The 25000-nt window shown below is 46.9% G+C and overlaps 1 protein-coding gene across 2 annotated transcripts in view; it reads left to right on the top strand.

Moving 5' to 3' along the window:
* kremen1 (kringle containing transmembrane protein 1) overlaps positions 1–25000 on the top strand; it is a 118625-nt gene that overhangs the window by 31868 nt on the left and 61757 nt on the right. For both annotated transcript variants that reach the window (XM_063195419.1, XM_063195418.1), the window contains exon 2: positions 19034–19199. In XM_063195419.1, the coding sequence (XP_063051489.1) occupies positions 19034–19199 (166 nt within the window). The remainder of the gene's footprint in view (positions 1–19033; positions 19200–25000) is intronic.

Raw genomic sequence — 25000 nt, 5'->3', positions numbered from 1 at the left:
ATTGTATGGGGAGAGGCAGGGTAGAGCAGAGGGGGCGGGGGAATCGGGGCCAGGAACCCCAGGCCTCACCACTTGGGGGGGGGGACCAGCCAATGACTTTCGATCGCCAAAGATCTCACAGGGGCCCCCTCTACGATATTTTGTGGGCCCAATTCCATTAACATGCACATTTCTATGCTGAACAGCAAACTCAGTATTTATCAACATTACTTATACTCTACGTTTTTTATAGCCCTTTACGATGAATCCAGCACGACATGTGTTCTCTGTGACGGCTATCACCTGCACCTTGCCTATTTTCCATCTAGTGCCATGTTACTGTACTGTGTGTGTGTACGTGTGTGTGTGTGTGTGTGCGTGCGCGTGCGCACATGTGCATGCGCGTGCGTGTGTGTGTGCATACGTGCATTCGTCCGTGTGTGTGTGTGTATCCATATGCATATCTTTCTATTAACTGTGCAGTTAAATATTTGGTTTGGTTTGTCTGATATGGAAAGGCCCATGTTTGTCTAAGCCCAGACAGACCAGGCTCCTGTGAGTGAACTGAACTGGGGTGCATTTCTGGAAAGCGTAGTTGCTAACTATGTTAGCTACTTTGTTGGTTGCAATGCAATTTCCCATTGGCAACTACCGAAGTTGCTAACTGCTAACAACTGCGCTTTCCAGAAATGCACCCCTGCATTGCATTGTGGGACGCGACGCGGCCGGGCCTGTGGGGCTGTGGGCCGTGAGCTGCGAGCTGTAGCAGTGTGGCCGACTGTCTATCTCCATTGTTTGCTGTTGCTTTTACGAGCCTGCCCTCTTTTTATGAGGCGCTTATGACAAAAGGAAATGTAAATTAAACCAGCCGTTTGCTCACTCACTCACTCACTCAGTCCGGGTCCCAGCTCTCTATTGTGGGGGGAAATGGAGAGCACTTAACGGTGGACGGCCAACGAGGCTAGAAGAGGCCGACCTATTAAATGTTTGTGTTTTTGTCTTCCTTCTTTCTCTTCCCACTGACTCTTCTCGTCTTTTCGCGGCGTCTATCCAGTCGCGTTGGGTTTCTTTTGTTTTGCCTCTCTCTATCTCTGATTCTCTCTCTTTCTGTCTTTCCGTCTCTTTCTTTCTTTCTCTCTCTCTCTTTCTCTCTTGTCTTTTTGCGTCTATCCAGTCGTGTTGGGTTTCTTTTGTTTTGCCTCTCTCTCTCTCTGATTCTTTCTCTTTCTGTCTTTCTGTCTTTTTCTTTCTGTCTCTTTCTTTCACTCTGTCTTCTCTCCGTATTCCCACGGCCCGTTGCCTTTATTTGTTTTGTTGTGATTTATGGTCGTGTTTATGATGGCAACTGAGCTCCATTGTAACTCAGTTAATGTATGACCCCTCAAACTTCTCTCCATTTTCCTCTCTTCTCTTCTGCCTTTTTTTCCCTCTTATATTTTTCCTCTGTCTTCTTTTTTCTGCGCGTCTCTTTTTCTCTTCATTCTTTTCGCATCCTCTCTTCTTTTATGCTCCTGTGCTTCTCTTTTTTAGGGCCCAAGCACTGAAGGTGCATACCTTATTGTTTCTTCTTCTTCTTCTTCTTCTTCTTCTTCTTCTTCTTCTTCTTCTTCTTCTTCTTCTTCTTCTTCTTCTTCTTCTTCTTCTTCTTCTCTTTCCTCCTTATTTTTTTGCTATTTTGTTTTTCTATCCACTTAATGGCTCTCCTCCCTTATCCTCTTTATTTATTCTTAACCTGCCCTCCCTTTATTTTTGGTTTCCTGTATCCTATTTCCATCATCCTCCCTTATTTTTATTCCTTCTCATCTTCTAATGCCTTCTGTCTCCTCTCCCTCTGTCTCTCATATTTATTTCACCGCTGTCTCGTTTTCTCGTTTGCTCTGTTTTCATATCCCCACCTTGCCTTCTCATCTTCTGTCTGTCTTTCTATCCTCTCCCCCTTACCCTCCACCCTCTACCCTCTCCTCTCCTCTCCTCTCCTCTCCTCTCCTCTCCTCTCCTCTCCTCTCATGATGTCTCCTTTCCCCTCTTCACCTCTCATCTACTGATGTCATGATATCTGCTCTCCTCGACTCTCTGCTCTGCTCTCCTCTCATCATGTCTGCTCTCCTCTACTCTCCTCTTCTCCTCTCATCTACTCAGCTTGTCTCGTCTCGTCTCTTCTCTTCTCTTCTCTCATTATGTCTCCTCTCCTCCCCTCCCCTCCCCTCTCCTCTCCTCTCCTCTCTTTTCCTCAGCCCCTGTCCTCTCCTCTCCTCCCCTCTCCTCTCCTCTCCTCTCATTATGTCTCTCCTCTCCTCTCCTCAGCCCCTCTCCTCCCCTCTCCTCCCCTCTCCTCTCCTCTCCTCAGCCCCTCTCCTCCTCTCTCCTCTCCTCTCCTCTCCTCAGCCCCTCTCCTCCTCTCTCCTCTCCTCTCCTCTCCTCTCCTCCCCTCTGCTGTCGTCCCCTGTTTACTTTGGTGTCAGTTCTGGTTAGGCGTGAGTTCAGCCCGGTGCGGTGCGCGCTAATTTCGCCAGCCATTTCCATTTTATTTGCTTAACCCTGGCGACCTTGTCTACTTAGACTTGCGTGAGTGCGCGAGATGAATCACACACACACACACACACACACACACACACACACACACACACACACACACACACACACACACACACACACACACACACACACACACACACACACACACACAGTGCTCACACTGCTCTGCCCGGCGCTGCTCGGTGCTTCCTCCGTCTGCCCTCGGCTCACCTCTGCTTTCTTCCACTTCATTGGCTAGGCCATAAAATCGACTTGAGTCGTGAATCAAATCAGCAAAAGTCAAAAAGTTTTAAGAATTTTTTATTCCCTATTCCATACAGCTTCATTTGGATGCAAATTGCAAAGTGCGCTGTCATTTTGTTGAGTTGTTTACAATTAGCGCAGACAATTGTTGAATTTAACACTGAAACATTTATTGCGTAGACAGGAAAATGGATGGACATGGGGAACGCTGCCTTCACACCAACTTCTCCTCATCTCCGCCTCCACATCCCTTGTGGAGAATATTAGCCAGGCCAAGCCCTCCTAGTGACGCAACACCTTTGGCGCTGCTTCTTGTCAGGTCAAGAGCAGTGTAAATATCGTTTCTGATTCACCCGAAAAATCGGGAACTCCTCCCACTTTGTCAGGGCGCACACAACCAGTAGCAAACCAAGGGAGTCGGGTCAACCATGCCGTTTGGAAAATGTAAAGTCTTGTGCTCTTGGTCAGATCAAGTCTCGAAGAGATTTGAAAGTTGATGATAATCAGGCGAGGAGAACATCACAACTGGACTCACTGTGCTCAGTAAGGCTGGAAAATGGGCCCTGCCGTGGCCAAACGGTAGGGCACACGTTTGCTATGCGGCTGACTCATGTTCGATTCCCGGCCCGGGACATTTGCCGGCCCTTCCCCGTCTCTCTCTCCCCACTCACTTCCTGTCACCACCTTCACTGTCCTATCATAAATAAAGTCAAAAAGACGAAGACATTTAAAAAAAAAAAAATTTAAAGGCTGGAAAAGGGCCTTGGGTGGATGGATGGGTAAAGAAGCGGTGCCTTCCCAGCGTGGCCTGTTCCAAGCCTGGCTGCTTCCAGGCCAGGCCTGTCATTTCCCCATCCAAGAGCATCCCTCATCCTAATCAGGCATGATGTGCTTGGGTCACGATCGGAACCCCAAAGCCCAGCTGCTGCGGTGCCGTATGATGGGTCATGTGCTGGTCGGATATGGGCATCCCTTAACCAGGGGCTGGCCCGCCTGCCCGCTCCAGCTCACGGCTCACTGGTAGACGGGCCGATGGATTCCTGTGGTTAGCATCGGCAGAAGCAGCAGCAGCAGCAGCAGCAGCATTGCCCAACTGCCCAACTGCACTGTGTCAAGGAGAACCCAGGACCCACTAGGTCAGCACAATATATCGGAAATGTATCATTATCACGATATCACGGCTTGCAATACACGTATCGCAAAAGTTGGTTATGATACCTTAAAAAAAGCTGACTGTAACGATATTTAGAGAACGAGAAATGTAACGAGAAATCGCGATACGCCAAGTCACGATACTGTATGGTGATGCGAGAAAGCTGCATCGTGATATGCCCTATCAAAGTTCCGCTACCCTTCATTTCAGAAAACAACCACATGATATGATGTGACAGTGCTTCCAAGTTTAAGATTTGTAAAAAAATTGTGGGGTTTATCGAACCGTAAATCAAAAACCGTGATGTGAATCGAATCGTGACTTGAGTGTATCGTTCCAGCCCTATTGCCTGCCCAACTGCACTGTGTCAAGGAGAACCCCAAGACCCTACCGCTTCTCAAGAACTCTTACAGTCAGTGTTGCCAGATGTGTCTGATCAAATCCCGCCCAAAAAGTTCTCAAAAACCGCCAAAATGGGCTAAATTCCGCCCAATTTCAACAAATTGCATTGGTTTCTATGGGCCCAAAACTGCAGGAAAAAAAAGTCAAATGGCCAATTTTTCCCGTTTTTACCCGCAGATGGCCATCCCAAGTAGCCCAGTAGTACTTCCCAATTGGGCAAGTAACCGCCCAATCTGGCAACACTGCCTGCAGTACAGCTGGGACTTGTTCTTCAGAAATGATTATACGAATACGGCTGTTTGGAAGCATACAGTACTTTTGTGCGCCTTTTGATGTCGCACCAACTCTCATTACGCAAGAGCCCCAAGGATTATTACGTGAGACATTTGTCATTTGCTTAAACCTGTAATTTCCCTTCTCAAGGGGCCCTGAGGAGTAAGAAACGAACTCCATCTGTGCTCACACACGCACACACATGTTCGGGGACACACACACACACACACACACACACACACACACACACACACACACACACACACACACACACACACACACACACACACACACACGCACACACATGTGCGTGACACACACACACACACACACACACACACACACACACACACACACACACACACACACACACACACACACACACACACACACACACACACACACACACACACAGAGGGCTCTCTCCACCATTAAAGAGGAGGCTCCCGCCCCGCAGCTGGCTAACAGGAGCTATAGTAGGAGAGGTGTAGTAGCCTCAGTCCCAGTCAGTCAGTGAAGGTTAGGGAGAGAAGAAGGTCATATGAGGTCTTGGCTGCTCAATGTGGAGCGGACCAAGTCAAACCCTGGATTGGGTTTGGAGGCAAGCACACTTGCAAGCACACACTCGCAGAGACATGCATGCACGCACGCACGCTCGCACACACACACGCACGCACGCATACGCAGGCGCACACGTATACGCACACACACACACATGCACACATACATACACACAGACGTGCACGCACCCACACACTCACACACATGCACGGACACACACACACCAACACACAGACACACAGACACACACACAGACACACACACACACACACACACACACACACACACACACACACACACACACACACACACACATTTTGCCTGGTTCATGCGCTGCCTGAGCGAGTAAATGCCTTGGCGCCCCTCACTTCCCATCCTGTTTTTGGACAGCCGTGTGTGTCGTGTTTTTGGACAGCCGTGTGTGTCGTGTTTTTGGACAGCCGTGTGTGTCGTGTTTTTGGACAGCCGTGTGTGTCGTGTTTTTGGACAGCCGTGTGTGTCGTGTTTTTGGACAGCCGTGTGTGTCGTGGTTTTGGACAGCCGTGTGTGTCGTGGTTTTGGACAGCCGTGTGTGTCGTGTTTTTGGACAGCCGTGTGTGTCGTGGTTTTGGACAGCCGTGTGTGTCGTGTTTTTGGACAGCCGTGTGTGTCGTGTTTTTGGACAGCCGTGTGTGTCGTGTTTTTGGACAGCCGTGTGTGTCGTGTTTTTGGACAGCCGTGTGTGTCGTGTTTTTGGACAGCCGTGTGTGTCGTGTTTTTGGACAGCCGTGTGTGTCGTGTTTTTGGACAGCCGTGTGTGTCGTGTTTTTGGACAGCCGTGTGTGTCGTGTTTTTGGACAGCCGTGTGTGTCGTGTTTTTGGACAGCCGTGTGTGTCGTGTTTTTGGACAGCCGTGTGTGTCGTGTTTTTGGACAGCCGTGTGTGTCGTGTTTTTGGACAGCCGTGTGTGTCGTGTTATTGGACAGCCGTGTGTGTCGTGTTTTTGGACAGCCGTGTGTCTTGTGACGGTCTGTCTTCTTCCCCTCCCCCGCTCACCTGCGCTGAGCTCGGAGCTCGTCCCAATTAAGCGCAGCTGAGCGCAATTGCAATCAGTGTGGCATTCTAGTTTCCTCTTGTTCTTAAACTCCCCTCACTCACTCCAAAATGAGAGCAGTAACACACACACACACGCACACAACACAGTAAAATTTGTGAGCCCGAGTATCCAGCCTGAATCTAACACAATTTCGTTTGACACTATTGCTACGGACCCTTCGAGATATCCGAAAGAACTGCCGTAAAGCTAGATTTATGCTTCGCTCGCATAGAATCTGCGTCCGTCCGTTTTCTGTCTATGCGAGTCCACGCCCCCCTCTCAGAGGCTCTGCGCCCGTCGTCTAGCGCCTCGAAAAAATTCTAACTATCCGTCGGACGGACGCGGAGTACGCAGACAAAAAGGCACTATGATTGGTCGTCTCGCTACTTCCTTGTTCTGTTCTTGTGGCAGCGCAATGCCAGTAGTTTGCGAGAGCAGAGCTGTATTCTGTTAAAAACTTTATTAATGCCTTGTGTGTAAATGTGTGTAAATACACGAAGCTAAGCTAAGTAACAAACAATGCATCAGTTGAACACTCGTGGCACAATGCCTGCGGTTTTACTACCGTTCCTCCACCGAATGTAAACACACATCGGCAGAATTAACTGTCTTTACATGCTTGCATTTTCTGCTCGTGAAAACAGACTGGGTATGTCAAATAATGATACCACTGCATTGCCTTTGCAATTTGTGTGAAAATACCTAGCTAACCGGGATAGAAAGCAACATTGCTTAATAATGACCGCAGTGCTTACAATGTAGTGAAAGTAGCCTAATCGCGCAATTTCAAATGTGGCTGGCAACGAGACCTCGGACCTCGCAGAGCTCGCAGATGCATGAATACAAAATTGGTTCGTGGCCACTCCCACGCGACTTTTCACGCTCGCAGTTGCTGAAGTCTAATCTGACCTTAAGCGTGCCGACATTGTCTTTGCCTAAGAAGAATGGAATACATCGTCTAAAAGGACCTGGGTGGTTCCCTCTTCAATAAGAAGACTCGTGAGTAAATGAACTGGCTGGATATTGCCACTAACTTCGCTGGCTGCTCTCTCCGTCTTGCCCTTCACCCCCAAACAATACACACCTTGACAAGTTACAACGCAACTCCACCACAAGCCCAGAAACGCACACAATTCCACACACACGCATTACAACACTACACTACACATCTTCTCTATCTTCTTCCTCTCCTTTTTTTTAGAGAGTTGATAACGAAATACTTATTTTTTCATTGGCCTATTGGATTACACTGCCGTTTGGATTTAATACCTCTTTTGTTGGATATACCTTTTTTGTTGGATTTAATGAACATTTAATGAATGAAGATTGTGAAAGTTTAAGGAACTGCCTCGTCTCATGCTTTCCACTTTTTACAAACATTGACTGATTCACTGATATTTTTGCTGACGGTGTTTTGGGATTTAATATTTTTTAAGATTGCAGTTCCCCCAATCACCACACCGTTACAGTGTCGTGTTATTGGACAGCCGTGTGTGTCGTGTTTTTGGACAGCCGTGTGTGTCGTGTTTTTGGACAGCCGTGTGTGTCGTGTTTTTGGACAGCCGTGTGTGTCGTGGTTTTGGACAGCCGTGTGTGTCGTGTTTTTGGACAGCCGTGTGTGTCGTGTTTTTGGACAGCCGTGTGTGTCGTGTTTTTGGACAGCCGTGTGTGTCGTGTTTTTGGACAGCCGTGTGTGTCGTGTTTTTCTAGAGCTGCTGTCGGAGGCCATTGGCAGACTGTCACAGGTAATTCTACCTCAGGATGTCTGCGGCCTTCTCTCCGTGGCAGTTGGTGAAATTGAGTCGACACGTCTTAACACACACACACACACACACACACACACACACACACACACACACACACACACACACACACACACACACACACACACACACACACATACACACACACACCACACACCTACATACACAGACGTGTACACACACACACACACACACACCTACATACGCACAGACGTGTACACACACATAAACACTTGCATCACATCTCATCTGATAATCCACCGTTTTCTGGGTTCAACGTGTGATTTTTCACGTACCCGTTGGCAAAAATATGGACTGTATTTCTCATTTTTTCTCATTCTTTTTTTGTTTCTTTTTTTTGGGGTGGGCTATGTGGAGAACAGTATGGCTGACTGCATTCTGTAATGAAGCAAGCTGTTAGTGTGTGTGTGTGTGTGTGTGTGTGTGTGTGTGTGTGTGTGTGTGTGTGTGTGTGTGTGTGTGTGTGTGTGTGTGTGTGTGTGTGTGTGTGTGTGTGTGTGTGTGAGAGAGAGAGTGAGAGAGAGAAAGAGAGTGTGTATGTGTGTGTGTGTGGGTGGCAGGCATAGACAGGTAGTGGTGATTTTGGGAGAGTGTATGGTGTTGGTCAGTACAGTGTTTCCCATACATTGAGGAAACTATGGCGGCCCGCCATAGTTTAAATTTGGCCGCCATAGTTTCCGAAAATGTAAAAAAAAACAAAAACAAAAAAAAAAACATTTTTTTTTTTTTTTTTACTTTTTTTTTTTTTTAACGATTTCCGTGTTTGTTAAAAGCGATTTCAATTACGATTTCCTTCGCATTTTCCTCCTGGAGTAAATACATCCTATAGAGAAAACCACAAGTGCTTGAAAGAGAGAGGGATCAAAAGCCTTGTCAAGTTGTTGTAGTTAACTTGGGTTTGGGAGCAATAAAAAAAAAAAACCTTCCGAGAAGGGACAGTTGGGATGAGTTTACTAACACTCCCCAGGCTTTGTTTTACAGTTGTAATGAGTTAGGTGGCAACAGGCCTTCATTGACAAGGCAGAGGAGACATCGGGCTGCATATAGAAATGAATGTGTAATGAATGTGAATATAGACATAAATGTGTAATATGTTGTTCAGCCCTTTTAATGGGAGGAATTTTGAAAAACTGGCCCTGTGACCAGCACCCCTCATGTAGAATGTGTGTGTGGGGAAAAGGCATAGCTACCCTCTTCGACCCTTTTTGTTTATGCTTTAACAATTTCACAGCAATCTTAAATTCTTATCTCTGCTCCTATTTTGTTTTATTATTTGTTTCATTACATAGACCCCTGCATGTGTATTATGTAGCCTTATTTCTCAAAATATAAATGGCTGAAATGTAGGCGTAGGCCTATAGTTTGTCCATGCGCCAATGCCATACTGTACTCATTGTTTTGCCATTTTGCATTTACACTGCGTGAAAACCCCCCCATCCCCCCCCCCCAAAAGGCCCGTGAAAAGACCCCCCCCCCCCCCCCCCCCCCCCCCCGGACAAAAAAATCCCGGCTGCCCCCATAGTTTCCAAAATTTCTGTGGGAAACACTGCAGTATGAGACAACATGAAACCATATTTCCCAACACCACAATAACAAGAACCCTCTAACCCTCTATCCTCTAGCCATAATGACTTGTGACATGGATTTTGGGTTTGTCTAGAAGTAGAGAAATTGGACTTGTCGAAATATGACCTTTGCAGCAGCACATTCTTGACTCCTGGCCATAACCAAAACGAAATCCGAGTCGTCACACAACACTTTCCCCCCCCAGCCGCCAGAGTTGCTGCCATTTTGACATGTTTTCATTCCTCCTGCCTCTTTTCTCTCTTTCTTTGCGTCCATGGCATTCCATAGCTTCCTCTTAGGCTGGCATAGCACATTCCGTACTAGCCTGACCTGTCCATCTGTAAACCTATGGTGAATTGACATTTCCCTCCACATTACGTCTGGGTCGGGAGCCATGGGAGGAGCAAATGGGGGAGGTATGAGGGAATGAGGCGAACGATGACACAGGCATTACACACGAGCAGATTACATGTCACGACCAAACATTAGCGATTGGGTAAACTAGGACACATACGTATACGTATAAACAAACAACAGAGTTCACCCCTCCTACCAGCAATCATTCCCGCAGTTGCACACACTTTTGTACAAATGAAATTAGTACAGGTATACTGGGAGATGACCAGGGCACTACAGTACAGTAGCCTACAGTACAGCACAGAAGGCTGGTAGACATTCCAGTGCTGCAAATGTTCTGGGAGGTCTGAAAAATCTCTCAGCTCAGTGTTAGCAAATGTCTGCACTGCTCTCCAGAACAGGGCTGTACTGGTCATCTGGCATACCGGGCATTTCCCAGTGTGCCCCGCACCCGTGTGGGCCCCTATTTTCAGAAATGGCCTAATGGTAGGGCACTCGTCCACTATGCGGCCGACCTGGGTTCAATTCCCTGCCTGGGTCCTTTGCAGGTCCTTCCCCATCTCTCTCTCCCCACTCACTTCCTGTCACCATCCTCACTGTGCTATAATAAGTAAAGTCAAAAAGAATTTAAAAATATATATCTTAAGAAAAAATAAAAATAAAATAAAATGGAGTGAGTCAGTTCTAATTTTGAGGGGCCCTTTTAAGCCAAAAGTGCCCGGGCCCTATTTCTCCCCCAGTCCAGGCCTGCTCTCCAGACGCTCTGTCAGTAGACGTGTGGGCAGTGATAAATAGAGGCAGCTTCATTCCATCGCTGCAGTGATAATTTCGGCTTGTCGTCTCCTTTTTCTTCTAATCCACCTCCTGCTACATTGTTAACAAGAGATGTCAGTGCATATAATCAAAGCCCTCTATTAATAGTTGCTGTGCTCCCCAGTCTGCGCATTTTGGGTATTTTTTTTTATCAACACTGTTTGGGTTCTGATTGAAGCCAAGTTTCTTTCTCTTCATTGTTAGTTACTGGCCAATTTATCTTTCAAAAACAAGTGACGACAGATGTATGAAATGTAGGGCAAAAGTTAAAAAGTGAAATACTTTGCATACTTTGCAACCGTGCATTTGTACAGTACATAGTCTACAAGTTTGTCAGAGGATGCGCTCAACTTCTTGGAAAAATGAATGACTTTGGGTGCGCGATAAAAAGGTATCAACTTAAAGATGAAAAATCCGCGCTCACAAGCTACGTCTCATTATTTATTTATAAATGACCACCATGTCCACAACCAAACGCGTTTCGGCTCACAAGCCTTCATCAGTGCGTGGTCCTACGCACTGATGAAGGCTTGAGAGCCGAAAAGCATTTGTACGCAGTAACATTTGTAGTGATACACAAGCAACACCTAACAATATTATAGAATTGTTGGACCTTTAGTCTCCCAAACACAATGTGGAACATTGCTTTGTGGTCCTACATTTCTTATGACTGTATTTATTAGTTTAGTTTAGTTTATTTAGTTTAGTTCAACAGGGACCATGCACCATAAAAGTAGAAAGATGGTGTGTGCCAGATTATAGCTAATAGCTCATTTCCATCTGTAGTCCCTGTAGTTTATGGTACTGTACTTTTAACTTACTGTAATTCAGATTCACTTTGTGTATCTGCTTATGTTTCCACTGCTGTTTGCGATTAGCAATTTCCTTTTGTTGTACGTAGCTCCTGTCAGCGCCTATTCGGCATCATTCGGCGTGACCTGACGTTGCTTCAAGTCGCCATCGTTGTTTTTCTTTGTGTTCGGGGTGCTGCCTTGTTTGTCTCTTTCTCTCTTCAGTTCAAATGTATGCTTCAAAACCACCGCCCTGATGTTACTTCCCCCCTTTTACAGAGAAAACAAGGATATTTGAAGTGCCAATGTGGAAGTAATTATACCCCTTCCTTTCAGTCACCACACACACACACACATACACGCACGCACGCACGCACGCACGCACACACACACACACACACACACGTACACACACACACACACACACACACACACACACACACACACACACACACACACACACACACACACACACACGCACACACGCACACACACACAAAACCTCTCCCCTGCCCTAAAATGTACTAAAAAATATCCCTAGCAGCATAATGACAGGGCGATTAACTCTTTTCGAATAATCCCGCCGCCGACTGCCGAGGTCCTCTCTCTCTTCTCTACTCTGGGCTCTCTCTGGGTACAAAATAGAAATGCTTTCATTCTCTGGTTCAGTGGTGTGGTGTGGTGTGGTGTGGTGTAGTGTAGTGTGCTGTTGGTGTGGTGTGGTGTAGTGTAGTGTAGTGTAGTGTAGTGTAGTGTAGTGTAGTGTGCTGTTGGTGATGTGGTGTTGTGCTGCTAGCCTAGCCCTTCCCTTTTCCCCCTTTACCCTGCTCTTCTGTTTTCTAGATCTTGTGTGCACTTTATAGGATTTTGTGGAGAAGAGGTGGGTGGAGGGTTGGAGTTTTTTTGGTTGGTGGTGCTGGTGGTGGTGGTGGTGCTGGTGTGAGGGTGGTGTTGTAGAGTTAGGGTGTAGTTAGCGTAGGGCTTTCATGAGGCGATGGGGCTGTTTTCCATCATGCGCTTCAGATCCCACCACAACAAAGAGGGTCACGTGAGCCCTACGGGGCAGCAGCCTCTCCTCCCCTCACCACCACTGGTGTGTGGAGTGTGGAGTGGAGTGGAGTGGAGTGGGGAAATTGTTACATTAAGCATGGACATATTCTCACTTCTCACTCGACAAACTTTAACACTCACTCGGCTCGGATGGACGAGTGCCACGTCAACCCATCCGTTCATCCGTCCATGCATGCGTTCATGCATCCATCCATCCCTCCATCCGTCCATCCGTCCATCCGTCCATCCGTCCTTTCATTTCTCCAACCACAGCCACCCCTCCCTTCCATCTACAATACCAGTGTAATTTTTTATGACTTTGGATTCCCCTCGTTTTTTCCTCCTTTTCGCTCACCAGCTTTCTCTTTTTTCTCTCCTCAGAGGCATCGTACAGTACGCGTCCCATCTTTTTACGACGCACGGCCTCTTTCGCTCCCTCGTTTGCTCGCTCGCGAGGCTCTTATCTCATCCTCCCATTTATAGCCTCGACTTCCCTTTTGCAGCCACAAGAAAATGGCCAACACCCAGGGGTGGATCTAGCCATTTTGGAGCCCTAGGCGAAGTATCAACATGGGGCTCTAAAAAGTCATTATATAGACATAAAATGATGTGTTTTGGTACTAGTTAAGTGTTTCGAGTCATATGTATCTTCGATTACATTGCTTAAGTGACAAAGCCTACTTTTATGTGTTTTTACTGCAACTGGTGTGACAGTTGGGGCCCTTATGGAGGACAGATTTGGTCGGGGCCCTAGGCAATTGCCTAGGTTTGCCTAATTGAAAGTCCACCTCTGCTGACGGCGGCCACATCAAACTGTGTGCTGCTGCTGCTGCTGCTGTGGTTGAAGAGCCTCTGCCTCACCCTCATCCATGCCTGCGCCGCACCGCACCATACCACGGCCGCCCGCCTGCCCACCCGCCCTGCGGCACACCCTCTCCATCTTAGCCTTCCCTTCCCTTCCCTTCCCTTCCCTTCCCTTCCCTTCCCTTCCCTTCCCTTCCCTTCCCTTCCCTTCCCTTCCCTTCCCTTCCCTTCCCTTCCCTTCCCGGCATTCGGGTCCAGTCCTGGAAACTCTTTGGCTGCTCTTTCACTTGCTTTTTTGCTGCCGGCCACAAGATGACTGACCACCACCCCCAGCCTGCAGCCTGCGGCCCAGCCACCAGCCACCAGCCACCATGCACACTGCACAAGAGCAACGTGGAGAGAGAGAGAGAGAGAGAGAGAGAGAGAGAGAGAGAGAGAGAGAGAGAGAGAGAGAGAGAGAATCTGTCAAAAGGAGAGAACTTTTTTGAGTGAGAACACTTACGTACACGCAAGTGGCTCATCTATCATTTTCCATTCGACTCACTCCTCCTGCCTCCTCCTTTTGCATTGCAGTTATTCCAGAAGTGCACTCAGGAAGCATCTATGCATATGGATATGTACTGAATAAGTGAAACGCATATGGATCAGTGATGTGTGATATTGGTGTTTGGTGTTGAGACGTTTAACCAAATTGTTGAGCTACTGCATATTGGCTGCCAATTCCCAACTCCCAATTATCCTCATCAAAGACACAGCCCTGCGCCTGGGGGGTGCCATGCCACATTTGGCCCAGAACCCCAAATACATTTTTTTGCTGATTTTCTGATGAGCATGATTCAAAAGTCAGCAGGCACAGCAGGCCTAACCCTGGCAGGCCACCCATGGCTACAGACCTATGCCATGATTTCAGTTCAGCATGGGCACAATTACCCGGTTCCACCCCATTTCTTACACTCAACGCTCCCTTCTGAGTCCCAGAAGGTCTGATTATGCTGCATGGGACCTATGTGTATTAGGGCTTTTTGCCTTTATTTATGACAGGACAGTGGAGCAGAGACAGGAAACGAGTGAGAAGAGAAAGACGGGGAAGGATCGGCAAATGACCCAAGCCGGAATCGAACCGAGGTCGCCAGCGTAGTAACCCAGTGCCCTACCGTTAGGCCACGGCAGGGCCCAGCACCACCATGGTTTAACTGCCCTGCAGTCCCCCATACACTGCTCCCCAAGTATTCCTCTGGGGCCTCAGCTCTGCTCGGCCTGGTTCACCCTGGCTCAGTCCCTTTCCCCTTCATTGTACCCTGCCCTCTCAAACCGCAACCACACAACGCCACCACAGCCAGCCGTGTTCGCGTCGTTAATACGATGCCTGGCCTCTTTTTGAATGTCACTGCTGTTTCTTCCTGTCATGTTTTTTCTTTCTTCCCCTACGTCTTCTTCTTCTCCTCCTCCCTTCTTCTCCTCCTCCTCTCCGCCCTTTTGATGCTTGCTGGGAGAGTTGTTGGAGAGTTAACTCACCACGTGACTCGAATGCAAGCTCTCCGCTGGCGAGGTGAAGTCACTTGCTTGAAGTCAAGGCTTCATGGAGGTGCCCTGCGGTTTTGTATGGAAGACACGGCTCATTTGCCGAACGCCCAGAGAGGGAGAGAGAGGGAAATGTGGAGAGACGCGCAGGGCGGGGGTCGTCATCATTTTCTCGTTAGTTGGCAATGTTTTTTTTGACTCCCCGGGTGACAGGGGGTTTCAGTCGTTGACACCCAGAATGGGGCATAATTAAAATAAGTTTGCTTTTCTAATTCACTCTGACATTCAGGAAATGGGAGGGAAATAGCCACTTATGCGTTTTCTGAAATGGCAGAATATGGATGAGAGAGCATTGCCTTGACCACTGCTCCCTAGGGTAGGATTATTACTCTGAAAAGGGCAGGTTTCTCACTCATATTTGCACAAGACTGTCTGAATGAGTTTGAAGGCCTTACATTTTGTGTAAAAAAAGGAATGAAAATCCTTTGGAAATCTGCTGTGCTTATTGGCACACGCCTTGACGTGCTTCCACTTTGTCAAATTCTTTTCCATGGTTTCGCAAGTGGCTCTGTGTAATGGCCAGGGTCAAGATTGCACGAACTCTCTTTGTCTTTCGTGACTATTGTTTTGCACGCCACACATTCTCCTACGTTATGTGTCTTGGTCCGGGAAACCACATTCTTTGTCATTCATCATTGCATTATTCACGTGACTTCCGATCAAAACGTCTCGACTGAGAGACTGTCTTTGTGTCTAGGGGTGTCGTAGAATGGCAAACACGAAAAATGGCAGGCTCGCATTGTCACGCTCACTCACATGGTGGGTGTCATGCTTGACCCCTTCATAATCAGCTACAATGGTGAGAAGTGTGTGGAAACTTGTGGGGATAATCAGGATGGTATTCTGTACATGCGGCCAAGTGAGATGATGGACAGTCAGAATTGTGCAGCTGTAATGTACATCAGTTTTTCTCAACAGGGGTGCCGCGGGCCCTCCACAGGGGTGCCGTGGAAACGTGGCTGATAAATAAATTATGTAACACAATACATATTTGTCTCAATTGATAAGTTAATGCTAGTCAGTGGAATCTTTCATCTGCCATTTACACACAATAAAGTAAATATAGGGCGCCCCAATCAGCTGCAACTTCAAATGTAGGTCATGTGACGTCTCAAAATGTGTCACTTTTCTAAGCCTGTGTGGTATCGGATGCGATGCTATGTTACGGCTTGTTGGTATGGGGTGCCTTGACATTTTTCATGAATTGAAAGGGTGCCTTGCCTGAAAAAAGGTTGAGAAACAATGATGTACATTATCATCAGAACACACGAAACACACGAATCATTAGAAGACACGAAAGCCCACATTTGGGCTTGCCTGCCTACGGGGACCCCAGTTCGAGTCCGGGCGGGGTCCTTTCCCAGCCCTGCCCCATCTCTCTCTCTTTCAATTGTTTCCTGTGTATTCTTTTACTGTCCTGAAATAATAAAGGCCAAAAAGCCTTAAACAAAAAAAAACGTTTTAAAAAAAGAACACACGAAAGGACATACTGTGTGTCAGTCTTCAGAACACGTAGAGGCTATTGATGGCTAAGCTTAAAATGCCAGTTGTTGATTTCCCCAACACTTAGACTGGCCATACATGGAAGTATCCCTCAAGATGATGTGTTCTGGGAACAAACTTGTCAATTGAGACCAGTCAAACATACATAGCTGTTCTTCTTAAAAGTGTTAATATGCATGTTTACATTACATTACATTACATTACATTGCATTTGGCAGACGCTTTATAATAACCAAAGTGACTTTCAAAAGAGAACATAATCAAGCCACAGTAATCAAGCAAAGTGCACAGGAGATATACAGAACAACAAGTGCAGTTGCAAAGAGGGGTTAGTTTTTTTTATTTTTTTAAATCTTTTTTATAAAGAGTAAATAACAAGTAGGCCTACACACACACACAAACACACACACATACAAACTAAACTAAACTAAACTAAACTAAACATCATGTCAAGAGTCTGCCCTGAGGCAAGGCCAGCTCAAGCATTAGTCTTGTAGATTCTCTCGAAAGAGGAAGGTCTTAAGTTGTAAGACAACTTAAAAACAGACCCAGAACTCATGTGAATATTTTGTGTCGGGTAGCGCTTCTGTTCTCTTTGATGCTTTAAACCATTGCTTGGTTTTACTTCCCCTGTTTCTCATAAAATTACGAAATCCAATACCTTCGAGGATTTTTACATTATTTCACAATTTTGGTGTGTCTGATTGCGTACACTGCAGTCCCAACAATAAGTAACCTACTGTCTAAGCCCCGTACATAATATGGTAGTCAAAGTTTTGTGGTTTGACGTCCATTTCTCGGTGAACACCTGATATTTTCCTAAAACAATCGAAGCAGCACAGCACTCTTCCCTCTGGTCTCTCTTCAAACAGATCCTTGATTCTTTAGTTTGGAACTCTTGCTTTGGAACAAACAGTCGCTCATTTGAGGTTTCTCTCACCAGACTGACTGAAAATGAGGCGTTTCACAGCAACCACCAGTTCTAACTAGAGTAAATGGCAGGCCTTCACACATTTCTCACTGCCCAGTCAGACTTGAAAGAGGAGTTTTAAAAGCGCAAAACACACACACACAAACAAATAACATTTCAGAAGAAAATGTGCTAGCTGCCCCACGTGTGGCCTAAACCCAGCGGATCTTTAATGGTGTTTCGGAGTGAGTGTTTACACTTGTTGAAGACAAGGCGCTCCTGGGCACAACTGGCGAACGCAAGAATGTGTTTTGACTTGAAAGCAGAACAAAGTGGTTTTTTAAACACATTTTTTTTTTTTTACAAAAAACAAATAAGAACAAATTAGAGCCATTTTGTTGTCTTGCTTTTTTAAAACTGTGATGCCAAAAATATTGCTCCACAGCTTGAGTTGTTTTTTTTGGGGTTTTTTTTATGTTTTATCCCAGTGCTGATGGCTTTTTGTGTATCCCTGTGTTTACAAATGCTGAAGTAAATGTCCCAAGATGCCTAAATAATAAAACAAGAACTGTAAAGTTTGATTTACTCTGTCACATGTTCTAGTTTATTTGCACCCCCTGTCCCCCTCAAGACACAATGTTTTGTAAGGTTTGGGAACTGAAGGCATACCGTGCTGCCTCCTGCAGCCGATAAAATCTGAAATATATCTTTAATCATAACCAGATATGTGGCATAGCTAAAGGAACAAGCGGCATGAATGGCTGTTAGACGTCTTACATTTCCTCCTCGCGTAGCCTGCCAGCGGTGATTCATTGTGTGGGTCTCTCATACAAAAGACTCTGAATCACAAATCCATTTCAATTGCAAATCCCCTTTTTCTTCTGGAAAAGATCTCTTTTATCCCCCTTGTTTACTGTAAATACCCGTCCTAAGTCTCGTTTTTTTGTGCGGACTCAGTGCATGAGAAATCCTTTTGCTTACGGAACAGAACTTTAGACATGCTTGTTTTACCAGAGGAAACAGGGTCAGTGGACCAAATCTCAGGAGAACAATCCAGGGGTCCATTTCTCAAAACCAAAGTTGCTTACTACATTAGGCCTAGCTACTTTGCTGTTTTCAATGCATTTTCCCATTGGGAACTACTGAAGTTGCTAACAGGCTGACAACTTCTCTTTTGAGAAATGCACCCCTGGGGTCTTGGGAGGATAAAGGGCCCTATACTGTATATGTACATCTATCCAAGGAGACGCTTATATCCGTTACATTTCACAACTTTACATTTGGCAGGTGCTTTTATTCCAAACCGACTTACAAAAGGAGGACATGAGCAAACCAACTACAACCTCAATGACCGACCAATTGCATACAGGGGCCCAGGGCAAAACACTGATAGGGCCCCCCACACAGCCTGCCAAGGTCAAAATAGGGCCCCCCACCAACAATACGGAAGGGCCCTGGGGCAAGAGCCCCACTTGCCCCCTCTACAGCTCCGCCCCTGTACAAACAAGTGTGTAGTTTTGTGTTCAACCAGAGTTTCTGTATGCATCCCTCATCTGTCCTATTTTATATCCTATCTGATCCATACCTTACCTTACCATTTTGCCTCCTCTCTCCCTCTCTCCCTCTCTCCCTCTCTCCCTTGTCTTCTTGTAGAGTGCTACACGGCTAACGGGGAGGACTACAGGGGCCGGCAGAACCAGACCAGCCTGCTGGGGGTGGGCAAGCCCTGCCTCTTCTGGAACGAGACCTTCCAACATCCCTACAACACCCTAAAGTACCCCAACGGAGAGGGGGGGCTGGGCTCACACAACTTCTGCAGGTAGGTGGAGAGCATAGTGTGTGTGTGTGTGTGTGTGTGTGTGTGTGTGTGTGTGTGTGTGTGTGTGTGTGTGTGTGTGTGTGTGTGTGTGTGTGTGTGTGTGTGTGTGTGTGTGTGTGTGTGTGTGTGTGTGTGTGTGTGTGCTAGCCTTGTGAATGAGTGTCTGTGTGTGTGTGTGCACGTGTGTTTATGGGTGCCGGTAGGGGGGAGAAGGTGTTACAGATTCTAAGGGCCCAAGCACTGGCAGCACTGACAGGGACCCTTAAGGGGGCCCAAAATTCGAATATTTCATGGGGCTCAAAATTTCTGTCGGCACCCCTGCGTGTGTTGGAAGAGATGGCATAACAGTGAGACTGACAGCAGCGGTTGTTGAACTGAACAGTCATCCTGTAATGCTGGACACAAACCTGACTCCAGACAACACGTACGCGTAATCCACTCCAGACTTCAGCTCCACTTTCCATCTCCCTTCCTTGCATTGCTTTGTTTAGTTCAGATTTTTTATTTTTTCAATTCCAATTTTTTTTCTCCGTTTTGTTTTTCATCCGGACGGACGTGCTGACGCGAGGTAAATGGAGCTCAGCATCATGAACCTGGCCATGTGGTGAGGCTGCCTGTCCATTCTGTCAACACCGAGAGATACCCCCCTCTTCTTTCCTTCTTTCTTTCTTTCTTTCTTTCTTTCTTTCTTTCTTTCTTTCTTTCTTTCTTTCTTTCTTTCTTTCTTTCTTTCCCACAGAGCTTCCCTGTTCCCCTTCGCTTCCTCCGCAATGCATAAACACAGACACACGCACGCACACACACACACACACACACACACACACACGCACACACACACACACACGCACACACACACACACACACACACACACATACACACACACACACACACACACACACACACACACACACACACACACACACACACACACACACACACACACACACACACACACACACACACACATGAATACATGAACATGCACATACGCCCACTTACTCTGTCTCTCCATCACACACATACACATTGAGAAATCACATCTGGAATGTCTGACCGTTGTCACAGACGTGTAAGCCTTTTTCTTCTCTTGTCATTTTTCCCTCCCTCTGTCTTTATTGTTTCTACCTCGCTTGCTCCTGCTCCTGTCAGTACGGGAACTCAGAAGTGCTTGAAGAGTTTGCACAAGCAAAGTCGTCCTCGAATCTCTCATCGGGCACAAGCAGCCCAGGGATTACCCTGTGGTGTGCGGCAGGCAGCAACGGTGGCTGTGGCGGCATCTATAGAACTACACTTCTCCTACGCTTTTTTATCCATCATCTCTCTCTCTCTCTCTCTCTCTCTCTCTCTCTCTCTCTCTCTCTCTCTCTCTCTCTCTCTCTCTCTCTCTCTCTCTCTCTCTCTCTCTCTCTCTCCCCACCTCTCTCTCTCTCTCTCTCAGACTCACTTTTTTGTTTTCTGTAGTAATTCTCTTGTTCTCTCTCTCAGTCTCTGTTTCTCTCCGTTTCTCTCTGTTTCTCTCTGTTTCTCTCTCTCTCTCTCTCTCTCTATCTCTCTCTAGAATAAGCAAAAGAAGAGGAGAGAGGAAAAAAAGGGATGGAAAGGACATAGAGAAAGGGAAAGAAAGGAGAAAGGGAGGAGTAAAAGAGATAGTAAGAGAGGAATATAGTGAAAGAGAGAGAGAAAGAGAGAGAGAGCGAGAGAGAGAGAGAGAGAGAGAGAGAGAGAGAGAGAGAGAGAGAGAGAGAGAGAGAGAGGATCAGAATATAAGTGACAGGGGGTAAAAGTAGGAAAGGGGAAGAGAGAACGATGAAGATAGCCCTTAAAGTGAAAAAGGGAAATGGAGTGAGGGAAAAACAGACTGAGCATGAAAGGCAATGAAAGGTAGAACGAGAGAGACGAAGAGAGGCAAAGAAAGGCAGAGACAGGGGCAGGGGCAGGTTCTGTTTTACGGGACGGATTTGCTCTGTCAGTTAGTTGACTTTGGAGGCATTGGACAGACGCAATGGCTTAGCAGGACCAAAGGACAGACCTAAGGACAGACCAAAGGACAGGCCAAAGGCCCAGGGGCCCAAGAGGCAAAGGGGACCCTGAGGCCCAGGCCCCAGTGCTAGACAAAAACACGTTGTAAAAGCATGTACTCCTGTGAAAAGTCATGTATGTCTTTATTTGATACTGTAGTGAAAGTGAATATATGACAGTGGGAAATGAGTGGGAGAGAAAGAGATATGGAGTGTGGGGTATGGAACTCGGACACATGACCCAGACCTGATTCGAACCCGAGTCCCCGTGAGCAGCTTTCCACAGTGTTTTAGAGCAGTGCGCCACATCAGACACAGAGGGCGGCTGACAGCTTTCTCTGGGCACTGGACAAAGTCACCTGAAAGGCCCCCCTATACATACAATGTAATGGGTAGCCAATTCTGGTCCGCCTATCTTACTGGGCCAGAGACAACATACCTGTTTGTCCACCCCTGTTGGCGGGCCTGCACACAGACATATGAATTATGATGGGAATTCGCCCTCCTCTGAATGCAAAAAACATACAAGCTTACGGTTGCAGTAGTGTCTTTGACAGAAACCGGTAGCAGATTTTTGCTGCATGGTCAGCAAGTAACAAGTGATCGAGGAAAAAGTAAGAGAGGGATGAAACATGAGAGGGCGAACAGAACCGCTGGTGTTTTGTGGTAATTTGCCACTTAAGTTTTCCACTTTGCATCCCTGACGTTCTTTTCTGCCTCCAAACATCTGTCTCTTTCTCTCCCGCTATTTTCTCTTAATCCATCCTCCTGTTTTTCATCATCTCAGACTCACTTTTCTCTCTCTTTTTTTGTTTTCTCTAGTAATTCTCTTGTTTTCTCTCTCTGTCTCTCTGTCTCTGTCTCTGTCTCTGTCTCTGTCTCTCTCTCTCTCTCACTTTTTTTTGTTTTGTTTTCTCTAGCAATTCTCTTGTTCTCTCTCTGTCTCTGTCTCTGTCTCTCTCTCTCTCTTTCCTGTTCTTTTTTACTGGTGGTGCGTCAGTCTTACAGACTGGGATTACCGTATACGTAGAGCCTCAGTAGTGGGGATGTCCACATCTGACAGTGGGGGTTAAGCCACAGTGGTGAGCACTGACTCAACAGGGATGACCCCGAGCTGAAGAACACAAGGCCGTGGATTAGCTGCCAGGGCCAGCGTGGCCTTTCATGTGTCCTGGATTCAGGTCCGGCTCTAGTCAATTTGGTGCCCTAGGGGAGCACCCCGCTTCGCTTTTGGTGGAATTACAAATTGGCCTGTGTAAACTACTACTTACGTACATATGTACTGAGTGCCCATTAATAATAATAATGCTTTATCTCGTTAAATGTTCTAATTCTGTGGGACCTGGCGCCCCCAAGACATTTGGCGCCCTAGGCAGCCGCCTGGCCTGCCTATGCCTAGCGCCGGCCCTGCGTGGATTAGCTGTTAGGGTCAGCGTAGCCTTTCATGTGTCTTCTGGCTCAGCCGTATGCCAGCGGGCTCTGCAACTGACCGAGCCTGTAGCCCAGCGAACTGTAAAACACATAGACATGGGAAAGACAGACGGCAAACGGCGGAGCGCTGTTTCTTTTAGCTGTGGAAGTTTTAAAAGGAATGGTGGGGTGTAGGGTCAAGGTGGAGTTCGCCTATTACAAGTTAGTGAATGATGTGAAGTCTTTTTTGGTAATTTGGGGACAAAGAGGAATGCTGTGGGAGGTGGATGAGGACGAGAAGTTTGTGTTGAGGCTGTGAGGAGGGAACTGCTTTTTGTGTTTTGTTTGTTTTTCAGCTTGGTGACAATGACATTTGGTCCAATAAAGGACTTTTTAAACCTTTTTTAGCTGTGGAAGACAAAAGAGTCCTTTAGGTCTGCATGGAATGACACACACACATTGAACTGCCCCGGTGACTGTTGTGGCTCTTGTTTGCCACAGTGAATAGTTCAGAACAAGTTTGGTGTTTGTTTTTTTGTGTAAGTAAAGAAGAAAAAAGAAAACAATAATGGCGTTCAGAAAGACTCCTTTAGGCCTGTGTAGAATGACACACAAGATTAAACTTCTCCGGTGACATTGTACGGTTTAGAACAAGTCTGGTGTTTGTTTTTTCTGTGAGTATTAAAAAAAAAATCGAAAACCAAGAAAGGGATTCAGTTTGACTGGTAGTCTAAAAATGATCAGGAACTAGAAATATCAAGCCATCCCTCACCAGAATGAGACGGCACAGCCCAGAGACCCAAGGCCATGAACTTCCCGTCAGACTGCTGAGATTAAATATAAAATGTGGTTTATTCCACCATGCAGGGGGATTTTTGAAAGGGTTGCTTCTGAGGGTATCTGACTTGTCATGAACTCCTCTGCTGTGTGTCAGAGAGGTTTTTGCCATCAGAAGTGGGTCATCGCCCTTGGAGAAAGAGCTGGGTCTGGGTTTTAGTTGTGTCAGACGCACGCGCACGCACGCACGCAAGCATGCACGCACGTACGTACGCACGCCTGTCTGTGCCCACACGCGTGCACATACACCCACACACGTGCACACACATACACACACATACACTCGTATGCGCGCGTGTGTGTGTGCGCACACACGGGTGTGTGTGCATGTGCGTGTGTGTGTGCGCACACACACACACACACACACACACACACACACACACACACACACACACACACACACACACACACACACACACACACACACACACACACACACACACTCTGTGTAGCTATTGTGTAGTGCCGACTCAAGACTTCAACACGCTCTGGATTGTGTTTTCGCAAAACCATTGACAGCCAAACTGCAAAAAGTCCTCACAGCACTGGAAAGTTGGTAAGCCACAACAACAGAACGAGAGAGAGAGAGAGAGAGAGAGAGAGAGAGAGAGCGAGAGAGAGAGAGAGAGAGAGAGAGAGAGAGAGAGAGAGAGAGAGAGAGAGAGAGAGAGAGAGAGAGAGAGAGAGAGAGAGGCGTTCACGTCTCTGTTTTTCTACTTAGTGAGTGTGGAGCATGAGGGTTCTGGTTCGATGATGGAGGCTTGGTGGAGAGGTCCATCTGGACTGGACAGGGGTGTAGCAGCAAATTGTGGGCCCTATTCTATGTACAATCAGCTCCAATGGACCCCCCCCCCGCCACCCCCCTAGCCATATATCTACATGAATCAGACACTGTGTGGGACCCTTAAATATATGGGGCCCTGGTAACTCAGTCTCACTTTACCCCCCTGTACGACATCCCATCTGGAGCGGATCCCGGCTGGTTCTGGTTCTGGTTCTTTCTCTGATGTTCCCGCTGCCGTAAGTGATCGGCCCCAAGACAGTGATCCACAGCCAGCCGACAACAAACAATACCATGAAACAGCAACAGTAACAGTCCCATTATAATATTAGCTGGCCAGGATCCGGCAGCCAAACATGCAAGAAAAACACAGGGCCATACTGTACACTACAGAGTGGCATCTGGCTGTGGTACAGAAAACTAATCGATTCCATAGAATATCTACATTAGCAGCCTCTTACTGCTGATGTATTCACTCTTTGCTGAAAACACTCAACTACATCACAGCAACATTGCGATGATGAGGCAGAGAGTCTTAAGTAACCGATTTGGATTTAACAATTCTGAATACACCATAGATTTTGTCGCAATCTAAGCCAGTGATGAAAGCAGCTGGGTGCTTAATAGGTGCCTAAAGGCTCTAACTCCAGGATCTGTCTTCACTCTCAGAATCAGTGGAGGTAAGAGAACCATTGCATCATAGCAACAAGCATTCCATCGAGGCAACACCACCAAATCTCCATCCAAGACTGTG

Source organism: Engraulis encrasicolus, chromosome 3, assembly GCF_034702125.1.
Source record: "Engraulis encrasicolus isolate BLACKSEA-1 chromosome 3, IST_EnEncr_1.0, whole genome shotgun sequence".
NCBI lineage: Eukaryota > Metazoa > Chordata > Actinopteri > Clupeiformes > Engraulidae > Engraulis > Engraulis encrasicolus.
The sequence above is the reverse complement of the archived record's forward strand: the minus strand, read 5'-3'. Positions and strand labels throughout refer to the sequence as shown.